Raw genomic sequence first — 14213 nt, 5'->3', positions numbered from 1 at the left:
CCCATTGTTTGTTTCTCCTGTTTCTTTTTTCTCTTCTATTAATTTTATAATTCTAATGCTTTCTTTCAATCTTGTTTGGTTGAATGCCAAATTCTTTCATTGAACTTAATATGTTATAGAAGTAGAAGTCCATATATGAACTCCTTTTTTTCTGCTTTTGTGGGTTAACAATTGGAGAATGCTTCTGATGAAGACTACAGACTGTTGTTTAATTTTTCCTGCTTTCTTTTATTTTAGTTAGCAAATATATTTGAATGTATCATCGTGTATTCAAAGTTTTATGCAAAAAAAAACTTTTAAAAAACGAAAATCAGATTCAGTGCTGTAGTCTCATCATGGCACTGATAAACATTGGCTGAAAATAACATATTACATGTGTTTCTGTATGAGGAGAGCTAGATTATTTTCATTTATATGTCATGTACCGGGTCACAGACGGTTGGGAATGCCTCTATGAAAATCCTACTTTTTAAGCCTTACTCTATTGTTTCTGTGTCAGTTTTGCTTTTTGCCAACACTAAACGACCATTTTTGTGGCAATATATGCTTTTTTTTAAAGGTTTCAAGTCACCATATACAGTAGTTTCCGCCTAAGATTCCGGTCCTCAAGAGCAAGGAAAATGCGGGATCTTAGGCGAACTGGGATCTTAGCCGACTTACCCAGGGAAAAATCAATGTTGACCCATGTTAAGACTCACCATTGGTAAAATGGTCTCCCTCCACTCTAAAATGAACTGACTTGACACCTGGGTGGGTTTATGACATATCGCGAGCAAAGACTGGTTAACCTTGATGACCTATCACAGTGCATAGTGGCATGAGATGTGCCATTTTCACAATAGTACGTCTCAAAATCTATGGTTGTCCAGTTGCACCTCCCCTTTACCTGTCAAAAATTTATAGCTTTCCATCTCTGATCAAGTTCCCCCGCCTTTGTCGTTACGCACCATTACGTTGTGACCACACCAATTAAAATTCAGTCTGTCTCGCAAATTCGGGAATAGAGAAAACTTCTGCAGTGGTCAGGGAAGAGTTCACAGTTCGATGTGATCCCTTCTGGAGCGAAGGGATGTAAGTTTAGGTGGAGAGCTGAGATGCAAGTGCAATGTTTGGTGAAAACAAAAGCGTCGGTCAGTTCACACATTGGTGTGACCCGTCTGGGGCAAACATTGTACCGTTTCATCGAGTTTTACAACACTTATATATGTGATCACATTCACGAGAGTGGCTGATCTTTGACACGTAGGGCAGTTCATTGATCTCAACTTTTCCCTCTCGGTTGATCGTCTGTGCCTGCCCGAGTTTTTATTCCGTAAATTATTATCAGAAATGCGGGCTCTTAGGGGTGACTTTTGTATAGTAAAAGTTCTGGGGTGTTTTTAACAGAGGGATCTTAAGCGAACCGGGATCATAAGCGGTGGGATCTTAGGGGGAGACTACTGAATATATATTGTCAGAAATATAGACAGGTGTTCTTTTTAAAATTACGATTGACATGACAAAATGATAACAGAGACATGTGTTTTATTCTTTGAATTCAAAAAACAATATTAGAATGGGGTATTATTGTGTCTTGATTTTTTTTTCACTAAGCTACTATTTAAAGAACATTTAATGTTGACAAAGCATTTCAGGACTATTTAGCCTCTTCTTGAATTATCGTAATAACAAACCTACATTTCAAATTCAAATTCATTTCCCTTTACACCTGAAACTACATACATATATATAGATCCTATAGGTATCTAAAAATAAACTTAATCCTTCATTATGTTGTAATGCCCAGATGTGATAAATGCACAGAAAAAAGTAAATTGCATGCCTGTGGAATGAAGTACTTTTTGTCAGAGGACGTTCAATTTCCAGCAAGTGATGTTTTGCTCAAACTCAAAAGTACGAAAGTGAGTGCCTTGATGAATCACCAGCATTATAATTATATATATGTCAAAAACAGTTGTTATTGTCATATTTTCATCTACTTTTATGATTCATAAAAGTTTTGATTTTATGTTCACCCCTCCTGTCAGTCTTCTCCTTTTCGATGGAGACTAAAAGAATGTAAAGGTCTAATAATATTACTGGACACGAATTTGCCTCTCCTGTTGGACTAGATGTTGAGAATTCTTTCGTACATTTCACATTTATTTAGAGCTTATTTATCATATAGGGCCTAGTTGTTGAACAAACTGGAACAGTTTTGTTGCAAGTGCAAACAGTGCACAAATTTGCCTACTTGTTTTTTACAAGATGTTGTTACTTTAATTTTGCACTTCCTTTTTTCTTTTTTTCTTTTTACATCTTAGAATTTCTTTCATATTTTTTATTTAGTGTTCAATAATGTTGAAGGTAGTCTTTAACCTTGCATTCTTTTGAAGACGAAGAATTGAAGGTGCCTCTTGCAAATTCTTCTTCATCCCTCTCTGTTTGCATTGTGTACAAATGTTATTTGATGTGTCCCAGCTCTTTTAAATAACCAGTCATGTCAATGTGTTTTTCTTTAAGTCGACAAACTCAAAAGTTCAAAGTCTTCCTTCATGCAATAAATGTAGAAATGCATGCATGTATTTGTTCATGAATGGTGTACTGTCGAACCTGTCTTAACGGAATCTACCCGCTCCCCCCTTGACATAGTCCTCTTTAATTACCTGTATAAAACGGGAACTGTCTAAGACTGGAAATGCTTTGCCCGCTCAGCCTTGATTTGGAACAAAACTCACAAGTTTGGTTCCGCCGGCTCTAAACTTAACGCTATGCTGCCAGACGAGGAAGGGGAGTAGGAGTGCTATTTGAGGATAGATGTTACCCCATCTATATGAGCCTTGAGTGATGAAGATGGTCAGGGTGTTGTGGATGTGAAATCTCATGAGTGCTAGTGAAAGTGCTTGAATGACTCTCCATCCAGCATGGAAATTTTCATTTGTAGCCAGAGGTGTGAAATTAGTTTGACCTATGCCTGCCGTCCTGATCGTACGGCTAGTCGAGAAAAGAGTTCCTTGAATCGTTGTTACATGGCAGTGAGGTGTGGCATTGGTTGACTGTGCTTATTACACTGATGGATGGGGGTAAGGGTAGAAGCAAAGGAGATGTTCAAACGTTTGTTTTTGATTGGTCGAACAGTGGTCCTATGAAATGCAAGCACTGGTGATAATGGTAACTGGATAAATAAGACTAGCGCATGTAATTATCAGAGAGGATAGCAGACCACTTGTGACTGCTTGCAGACCAGACAAGCGACCCTTGATCCCACCGGCTAGGCCTTTAAACCCCCCCCCCCCTTCCACCTCCCCACTAAATTCCCCTGTTAAATACGGAATTTTTTGTGGCTCCCTTGCGATTCTGTCTTATACACTGTAATTACCTAAGCAATGCAGTTTTACTGAGCTGGTTTTTTTACGCTTCAGCTGTTGTCTTTGTAAGTGTTTTAGCTTCCTCGTCATTATTGTGTTCACTGGAATGTTTTCACAGACTTGTCTTTTTTGTTTTGAATTTTTTTAATTTAGCAATTGAATGTTGTCACTATTTTATGATTTCCAAAATCATTACAATACTTGACTTGCCATTGTCTTCTCTAAATTCTCCATAAATCTGTCATTTTAGAGTAATTTTATTGACCTGCATGTGGGACTCCCCATAAAGTCTTGGCTTCAGAAGATGCTTTTCAAGTCCAAGTTGTCGTCTGTTTTGTTCTCGAAGCAGCTAAAACATCTTTTCAAGATACTGGATATCTAATATTTATGATCTTTTCAGTACCATAGTCTGACAGACTGACTCCACTTGTTTTGTGTACAGCATTGTTTGTGATGGGGTCTATAAGATGCCTTTAATCCTTCTGTGTCAAATGAGTAGGCCGAAGCCACTGTGTTGGGTTTAAAGCTTCACATAGTGTGTTATGCATAGTGTAATTGGTGTTCCTTTCATGTGTTAGCAAAAAGTTTGTGTATCTTTTCAGTAATGTAATCTAGTCTTGAAATTATGTGCTTTCCTTCCAGCGAATGTTTGATGGGGACACTCAGCTTACTCATACCTGTAGTTGTTACTGTCACTGCACAGCTGCAAAAATTTCTGTCAACAATTTTTTTCTTGGTTTTTATCGGATTCCATTTCTGTTTATGGCCTTGTTCACTGCAGCTTTTCTATATCTGTATGTGTTTTTCGATTATCTTGTGTTCAAACAGTTCTAAACATTCCCTTTCTTATACTTTAAATTTAAGTTTTGATTTTTAGCCAGTGTTTGCATTCTAGCAAAATGTCTTACCAATAATGATCCTTATTACCATTTTATGATTTGTGGTAAGTTTTGATTGTGATTCACTGTCTGTTTTCTATCAAAGGAATGAAATGATTTTTGTTTCTTTCCATATTTTTCATCATTCGGGTTCCTTGTATTGCTCATTTTTAATCAAGAAGAATATTCTTTGTAACATGCAAATAAGGGGTTTCCTATGCATCTGAAATTTGTAACTTTGTCTTAGTTCATAATATAATATATATTTGCAATACATTCTTGAGGCAAAAGAAAACCTGTGTGCAAGTTGAAATGAACTTGGACAGGTAAATGATAGCTTAGTACATTAGTATTTTTGTGTGGTTTTTTTCACTATCTATCTGTCTTCCGGCTAGAAAGAAAAATCTGTGTGTCTTTATAAAAGAGAAATTGTTTCACTACAAACACATTTCGGTAATCCTCAGTTTCCTGTCTGGTTTTGATATTACTTCTCTGTTTTGAAAGTACTCAAAATACCTTTTTTTATTTTGAAAATAAGTTTACACAATGGTGTAACCATTATATCTCAGAACCTGACTATGCACAAAGCTTTGGATGATCTAAGAAGTATGTGTATCTTTTTTAACTTCTACTTCTACATTACAAGAGGGTTTCCAAACTTTTGTCTTCAGTTGTTTTTTCAACCTATCGCCTTGTCAGGGATCTTTGACAGAATAATATGGTAGTTGCAAAACAAAAATGTTTTCAATTTTTTTCTCTGCCAGTTGCCAATAGTGTCTACCCTCCGTAAATTCACAGTAAAGTTCCAGCAGCAGCACTCTCCAGTTTTTGTCACTCATTCATTGAACCACTATTTTGTTGTTCAGCAATCAAAGCAGACGCTCTCCACATATTGAGGGTTTATTTGCTGAGAAAAATGTCAAAATAGTAAACTTTGAACCCTGAACTTTTAAGTGCAATTTGTTGATATATTGAATTGTGAAGAGGTGCTGTTTTCACACTAACTCATGTGGTTTACACACTTGCAAATGGTTTATCTTGCAGAGTCTTTATTATTCCTGGGTAGCTGAAGGGTGCAGCTAGTATACTTCTTTTGTCCATCTTTCCTTAAATCTTTCTATATATTTATTATGTCCTCAAGTATTCACCATGTCCTTAACTTATATAGTCATTATTGTTACAGTGTACTCCAGTCACTAACTCTTTATTATCAATATATATATATATATTTTTTTTTTTTTTTTAATTGAAATGAGTGCATCATTGCCTTGGTTTCTTGTTGGACTAAAGAGTTTTTATCTTGAACAGGACTTTCTTTAATTTCAATAGTTTTCAGTGCCCTCCACCCTTTTGACTCAGTCCTATCGCTACTATCAGAGATGAGTATAGTCGAACCTGAGTAACCATTGTTGAGGACAAAAGTGGCTGTCTTCTTAGGCAGGACTGATGTAAATGAAGAAAACAAACCATTCCCTTTTGAGGTCCAAACTGGAGGTGGTTACAGGCTAAGGACTGGCATAAGGCTAGATTCTAATTAAAAAATAAAATGGGATTTTTTATTTTTTTATTTTTTTGGGGGGGTAGGAACGTTTTTGTTATTGTTTTTTTAACATTCCCTTCTGAGTTCCATACTGGAGTTGGCTGCAGGCTTAGGACACTGGATTACATTTCTACATTGATGCCATCATCAACAGCTGAATTTATCTGAATTGAATGTGTGAAACATTTTGGTTAACAGAGAGACAATCTCACGACTGCTGTAAAAAGTGTTAAATTCCACAAAGTGTATCAAATGAGGGAGACTGTGTGTAACTGCAAGGGTAAAACAAAACGACAGACAAGGAAGACAAGGTTAAAATAAACACGTGGGTCGCCACTACTCAGAGAATGAGCAACGCTTCTGTCGCAAATTCATGAGTTCAAGTTCATGTTCATTTTTAAAGACCGGGTAAACAGTGACTGGTCACCTCACTTATGATTTGTGTTTGAGTTGTGGATGGTGCTTGTATGTTATGACGTACCACACGTTTCCCTCGCCAGCAGCTTAAAATTTATTGTTACTGGGTGGTCAACTTGGATGAACAACAGTGGGTGGGACCTACCCGACATGATTGGACATTGGAGGGAGTAGCAATAACAACAGGTGAATGGATTATGACGGCTCGTCCACGGTGTTAGGAGCCAATACATAATTCATAAATGACAAAGCGTTGGCCAATGAGAGATTTGCATGGCTGTACTTGGACAGGTTTTTGGACTTTTTTCATTTTCGGTATTTTAAATAGGGTAGCCCTAGCTGCTTTGGACAGGTGGCCATTTTACACAGTGAAATTTAAAATAGAAAAGACGCAAGGGTTAAATGGAAAGTGGCCGTTTGTACAGGTAGCCATCTTGGCAAGTTTGACTGTATTTGGAATTGCCATCTTTTAGATTACAATAACCTTGCAGTGTTTACACACATAAAATATAAATGTATCAAGCTGTAGATGAGACTCATGTCAGACTACAATGTCTCTCCGTTGAAACTACCACAATTTTTCATTTGATTTTGTTTTGTGTCTTAGAATTTATTTAAAATTAAAAGGTTTGCTTGATTAAAATACTGAGCTGGGTTGTTGTTGGGGTTTGTTTGGTTTTTATTTTTTTATTTTTTTTTGGGGGGGGGGGGTTATTTTGTTATGTTTTAGTATTAGCAAAGATTCTCTACTTTTGTATTAGGGGTATTCGCCGTTGTTTTGGTTCTTTTTGTTTTTTTATTTTTGTTGGGATTTTTTTTTGGAGGGGGGGGGGGGGGGGGCGGATGGAGAATTTTTATCAAATTCAGGACGATCTGTTGAGTTTATTTCAGATATTACTCTTTGTATTTATTATATGTCTGAGATCTTGCTACCTTGTACAATGATGTCTTTTGTTTTTTTCCTTTTGTCCTCTTTCATAGACACCACTAACATTTCTCCACCACATCATTGTTTAGTGTTGGTCAGCCACCTGTTGTGCATCGGTCTGGCTCTTCACCACTGCACATGATAGAAGACATGAGATCAGTTCCTGTGTGGGGAAAGTCTCTCTCTCAGTCTCTCTGCTGGCATGTGGTGTCTCATCTACCAGGTGGGCCAGCCCAGGCAGTCATTCAGCCTGGGCTGGCCCACCTGGCAAACAGGGTTGAAGCAGCCCACCTCCTCTTACTTTTCCCTATTATGTCAATTCTATTGATTGAGGCATCAGACTTTTATATATTTATGCGTTACTAATGAAGTATTGGTAACCTTAATGATTTATAAATATAAAGGTGCTGCAGAAGGCTACAATCTATTGTTGCATGGTCACCGCCATTTTTTTGCATTTTAAATTTATTTTATATTGACATCTGGCCAGTGATTTTCAAGGTTCAAGGCCTTTTGATTGTGAGAGTGAGCGTGTGTTCACATGTATCTAAGGTGTGTTATGTTATATGAATATTTACCTATGTATTGTAAACACTGCCCCCATAGTTCCAGGATTTTTTCCAATGTACTGTATAGATCAATACAACACACACAAGAGATGCGTTAAGATAGCAATAACAATAAATATGCGGTTGTGAATGTGATTCAAGTCAGGATTTGTACAAACTCTGTGTGTTATTATTACTTTGATATTTTAGAATATTTTACTTCATTCCCATAAACTTTATCTCTAAACATTCCTCTGTTCATTCTGCGTTGTTCCAAGTTAATTTTGACTTGTGGCAGCTTGAATAATTTCATTTCTACGGCAGTCACTGATGTTCTTATCTGTGGTCTTCTGATACAAAGAAGTTGAGAGTTTATGGTAAAATATAGTAAATGATGGAGGAGAGTTGGTGAATCAGGTATTTATTTTCTGCCTTACACTTCACTAGTAATTATAAGATGGTAAAGCATGAACTTTGTGTCCTCTCCAGTCAGTTGCAGTGGTGAAAATAGTCTATTTTGCACACATGTTTTCAGTCTCCACTAATTCCTTTTTATTGTGTTGGTTTATTGCTTTTTTTATTTTAATGTTCGCTTTCTGCTCATCTTTTTGCCTCTAGATTGAAGTTTGCAATGGTTGTAGTCAATAGCATTTTTAATTTACTGAGCTTTTTCAATTGCATTCTTGTTTTGGGGTACCATCCTATCTGTAGACATATAAATGGATTTGAAAACATATATATCACTTGACTCCTTTCCTTCTCCCCCCAATATCCATGCAAAAACAGCAGTGCCCTGGCACAATGGAAGAGAAAACATATTTATTTATAATTATAACTCTCAGATTCCAATCTCAACCTTCCATAGAGTATGTTTTTTAATATGGCAATCAACTCCACCACCCATGCCATCACTGCTGTGGTGTCATCACTCTCTTCACATCTGCTCACAGAAGTGATTTCCCATTTATAAAAATTCTTTAATTAAGTAGATCTACATGTAGGCCCTGTCTCTGTCTGCCTGCTTTGAAGCTGTATCTCACTCTGGCAAGTTAGCCCCGAGCAGCAGAGTGAAAACAGCTGGCTTCCTTAAAATTACTTAATCCTGCGTAAAAGTAAAAGTACGGTACAAGTCTTCTAATGCAGTGTTTCTGAAGATTATGGAAATCTGATGATAATAGAAAGATAATTCTCAGACAAGAATGAGTTAAATTTTATGGGACAGCATATGGATCTATACATGTAGCCTATTGATTGACAAGTTTCATGTAGATCTGTCACAATTTGATTTATAAACCACATACAGTATACCACAGGTTGCTGGAATTCGTCAGGATCTGCCTTGGTAGTTTGAGGGATAGTTTTAACGCTTAAAAGGCTACTTGCACTGTAAGCTTTCCGGAAAGCCAAGAATGTTTTTTAGTGTCGTAGGGTCTGCTGGGGTAATTTTAGCTGTAATTAAAGAGCATAGAGCAACTCTTATAAATTAGTTGTAGTAGTAGTAGTAGTAGTAGTGATACATTTTACAAGGAGGCAGTTTTTGCATTCATGAATTAGGAATGATGCTGTTATTTATGAGTGTGAATGATGTTTCAATCTTGTTCAGATCCAGTTTCAAAATGCATTTCATTTTATGTGATTTTTTAATGTACTGCTTTAACAGTTTTTCTTTTAGTTATATAAATATATTTATTATAGCATAGTAACTTCGTATTTATGGAATAATGTTAATAACATACTACTACGCAAGGTAATGGTTGCTTTGTTGTTCATGTTTGTTCTTTTTTCACTGTCGATTAAGATGGTAAATAAATGGAAAAATAAATTTAGGTTTCAGATCAACCAAATATGAGCATTCTTTTACTTTGTCAAAGATATAAATATAATGGGTTAAATGTGTCTTCAATCAGATGGAGACACACAGAAAGTTTTGCATCTCTGGTTAACTATGACAAGAATACTGTCATCTTTCTGCTGCAATGTAAGTAGCCTATATATGCCTGCAGCCTGAGCAGGCCCCAACAGGCAGTGTCAAATCACCCCACTCCTGTTCTCATGCAGGCATGCCTCTTTCTAAATTGTGTCAATGGGGGCATTCAACCTACTTTACGGCAATAGGAACTTTCACTAATGACACGTAATTCATACTTTAAAATGCTACATTTTTGGCTTAGTTTGGAACTTGGAAATTAAGTCCATCTCGAACTCAATAGAGCATGAAAACAGAGAGCTCTTTGAAAACTATTCACATGAGCTTGCTTCTGGAACACCCCTAACAAAGATTCAAACCCAAGTGGCCCATACTATAAGTCCAGAATAATACAAACTGTGGTAACAGCACAAATAAAAATTTCCATGCTGTCCTGCCACTTCAAACAAGTTGAGGAATGAAAGAAAAGTGTTAACATTCAACACGACAAAATAAACCATCAGTCTTCTTTAAATGGGTAAATTTTATGTCATCAAAACCAACATCATTGAAGTTGTAAATAAACGATAGAAAAACAATGATTTCAAATCTATTCTCTGCCAAAGTATGACACACCACAACAAAATTACTATGGCTATCAGATTAATATAAAATTTTACTACAAATAAATAAATAATGTACATATTTTACAGGGCAGTTATTTGCTGTGTATAAAATCACTATTCTCGTTGTCGTAAATGAAAAATGAGTTGTTGACTCACTCTGCAATGCAAGGCAAATACAGGAATTTACTTAGATTCTTGTGACAGCAATGACATGAGAAACCCAGTATGCCTAGAGAACAGAGAGAATCATCTCAAAGTGTGTCAGAGCACAAGAGGCCATATTACTTCTCTAGCTGCAAGAGTCATTCTATTATCTTCTCTTATAATTTAAAGGATTGGTGAAAGCTACATTTCCATTGCCACTACTCTGTCACTGATGTACGTATGTTTGCATTTGAACACATGGCTCAGGAAAGACTATGTGCATGCCTTTATGTGCATTGGTCAGCGTCAAGAATTATGTCCAGTCAAAAGTCACAAAAGCATGAAAAGTTATTGACTGTCAAAATCAAAACAGTCTCTTCTGAGTAACAGACTTTACCCCAATAACATGTTACTATTAAAGAAGGGCTTAGTAACATACTCATGGACAATCAATAGATAGCTGCAGAACAGAGAGAAGTGGAGGTCATGATCGCCCACACCAGTCGACAATGCACCAGATGATGATGATGATGAAATAATAAACTATCGTGCAGGAAAATATAATCCAGATAAAATAAAGTTTTAACTCTAGTCTAAAGACTTAATCAAGGACATCAGAGATTCATCTAATCTAATGATAACGATTTTTCCACCATAGACAAAAAGTAAGGAACATTGCAAAGTCGAACTGTCTTACAGATTCAATTTATAACATCTACTAATATTCTAATGCTCGCAAAGTCTCTTTCATGAATGACTAGCCTGAACTTGAATCACTGTTCTATCATGTCCACTGGGCTTCCCCAATCGATACTCTGAACTGTCACATCAGACCTATTGTCCTCAACATTTTCTACACCAGAGTCTGAGTCCACATCTTGCTGGTCCTCGTCCTGTAAATCATCATCCTCATCTGAAACATCATCATCATCCTCCTCCTCATCATCTGAACCAGTACTATGTATGAGGTGGACAAGTTCATCAGCCAGAGCACGAACTTTGGGGTCATGGTGATGCTGACATGACTCTATACTTAACAGAATATCTGCAAAATTACCTGATGCCAGAGATGAGGTTCCTATACCAGGCAAAAAGTTGGGTTTCAGTTCTAAGATCGAGCTGATGTGCTGCAAAGACGTACTTGGTGTATCTATTGTGTTGTTCATAAAGGTGGGGGTGGAAGGTGAGGTAGTACTTGAACTCTTCAGTGCCCAGCTCATTTGGGGCATTTGTGTACTCCCGGAAGGAAGAGTTGAGTCAGTTGAGAGTCTTTGATCGGACAATTGGGACAAATTCAGACCACAGAGAGTCTGGGGATGGCGGGGAAGTGACACAGTCGTTGAAGGGTGTATAGAACACCCATATTGCACAAGAGAAAAAAGTGATTCTGAAACAGTGTCCGGTTTCCCCTTACCTAGAGGTGTTTCAGAATGTTTTTGCTGAGAGACCACTGACAGGGCCAGTTGTTGTAAAGATAGAACACATGAACCCTGCACTGCACTACTTCCACACAATGAGGGTGATATATTATTGTCTGGGTTGTCAGTGCATGAAGCTAAATGAGCGCCAAAGTTGTCCACTAAGTCAGACACAGATAAATTTTGAGACAACCCAGGTTCAGCAATTGGAGAGTGGCTCTGATTCATCTCTTGAGCTGTCATTTGTGATGACGATGTAACTTCACACTCACTCAGAGACGCATCCAGCTCAGATATCCTTGTGAAGGTAGAAAAAGTTGGGGAGTTGAGCTGAGACGTTGACGCGTGGTGCAAACAAGCCGGACTGGCACGCCCAGGACTAGATGAGTAGCCTGAGCAGGCAGAGCTGTTCAGAGAGTCTGACTCGCTGTCCACGTCCTCAATCTTTTCCTGGCAGATAACCTGGCTTACGCGCTGAAGATGAGACTCCAACTCGTGGAGAAGAGGATTTGAATCATCTATCTGCTCTTCCTCTTTGAGAAAACGTACAACTTCTGACGCACAGTCTTGGAAACCTTCCAAGAACAAATTCTGTTTTAGGCTATTTCGTCTAGGTCGGGAAGTACTATATGGAGCAGAGCGAGCATGTTTCCTTTTGTCTGCTTGTGGCCAGTTCATTGCAGTAGATTTGGGCGACCCCGACCACGTTTGCAGGAGAGAAGGGAACCCACATGGAGACTTTTCAATGTGGAGGGGTGACTTGGTCAGAAGACAATGCAGAGGCTCCTCCTTGTGAGCCGTCACAGAATGACAGGGTGAGTGGAGCTCCTGCAGACAGGCCTCAATGCCTTCTGTCATTCTGCAGTCTGATGAAGAAAAAAAATACACAACATAATGTACATAATATGTATATATATATTATTATTGATATATGATCTTGTCACTCAGGACCATCTGAAACCAGCGAGGAAAAGGGCACGTTTCTGGGTCCCTTAGTTTGCCATTGGGATTAAGTCTAACCTTAACCAAAACAGTATGGTAACAGCCACAGTATAGCAATAAAAATGCAAAGAAGGTAAAACAGTATCTTCTAACCCTTCACATCCTGCCAAGGTTCTATAATTAAAACACTCAATAAATCCAATACATGTACAGGTATAATATTGCCACCAATGTGTATACTGTATGACACTGGTAAAACTACCTGTGCTGACAACATCCCAGCAGACAAAAGAAGATACTCGACTAAAAAAATCTTCCCACAGGAATCGAACTCGCATCTTATACACTGTACTTCTATGTGCGACAGCAAAACGCATAACTACTACACGTGGGGAGGGGGGGTTGATGGCAACTGGTAGCCTGGGGTATGCCAGAACGATTCAAAAGATACCTAGAACATGTAGCATGTAACTCAGAGGCAAGCCCATAAAAGTGTTTGTTTGTTTGAGTTTGAAAGGTGGACATTGACAGAACAACTGTCATTTAGTGTAGAGAAAAAGTAAGAAAGATAAACAGAGACAACAGAGGGAATGAAAAGAAGTAGTTGGACCTACCAACAAGTACCACTAGTGGCAGCCTTCTTCTCAACGCGACCCAACCAACTAGTTGAACTTTTTAGAACGTACACAATCCAGGTGGTCACGGGGGTGCGAGGTCAAACTAACGCGCAGAAAGTTGTTTCATGGGGGAAGGAGGAGGGGCGGGGGCAGCTAAAATAGGCACAGCACACAAGGGCAGTTAGCTGACAGGTGTATAAGGGGGGGGGGAGTATATAATCGACAAGGAGGGGAGGGGGTGAACTGTTTGCGTCCTTGTTACCCAACAAGACAATCTAAGGGGAGAGGGTGTGATTAGGGAGTGTGGGCGGGAGGGGAGGGGAGAAAGAGACAGAAATATATTTTTGGGGGTACCGGTAAGTGTTTTACGGCGCTCGCAACTGCACAAAGTCATATGTTATGAGCGCGCGGGACACAACTTTTTCAGTTGGTAGGAAAATTTGAATTTTGCCCGGGTGCCGGCCTAAGCCAACTCTTATCGATTTTGGACCACCAATGGATCTTTAACGTGCGCAACTTGCACACGCGACCTCCGAGATTTTTTGCCCTTGTCCAAGAAGGCATCATGTGTAGATCTTTTCTACCAGAAGATCAGGGGTGTGGCTGAAAGACAGCAGTTAGAAGGAGCCAAGGAGTAGCAGTAGAAAGGCTGCAGAAAGAGTCAGGGGCCCAGAGGAGGGGGCAAAGGGGGTGAGGGTGGAGACGAAAGCAGAGGACAGAACATTGTTAGAGAGCAGGAAAGGAGGTGAAAGGAGACAATTTTAGAGAAAAAAATTATGTCGCTATCCGGATTTGAACCCGGGATCTATTGAATGAGAGGCGAACACCTTGATCTCTTGGCCACGAGAGCCCCCGATAGAAAGAGAAAGAGAGAGACACAGAGAGAGAGAGAGAGAGAGAGG

General features: G+C 38.5%; 1 protein-coding gene across 1 annotated transcript in view; it reads right to left on the bottom strand.

The window, feature by feature from the left end:
- Positions 1-10089: 10089 nt before the first annotated feature.
- LOC101851806 overlaps positions 10090-14213 on the bottom strand; it is a 14434-nt gene continuing 10310 nt past the window's right edge. The window contains exon 2 of the mRNA XM_005099346.3: positions 10090-12618. Within this exon, the coding sequence (XP_005099403.1) occupies positions 11108-12618 (1511 nt within the window). The 3' untranslated portion in view covers positions 10090-11107. The remainder of the gene's footprint in view (positions 12619-14213) is intronic.

The sequence above is a fragment of the Aplysia californica genome, unplaced genomic scaffold (genome assembly GCF_000002075.1).
Source record: "Aplysia californica isolate F4 #8 unplaced genomic scaffold, AplCal3.0 scaffold00210, whole genome shotgun sequence".
In the NCBI taxonomy this organism is placed as follows: Eukaryota; Metazoa; Mollusca; class Gastropoda; order Aplysiida; family Aplysiidae; genus Aplysia; species Aplysia californica.
The sequence above is the reverse complement of the archived record's forward strand: the minus strand, read 5'-3'. Positions and strand labels throughout refer to the sequence as shown.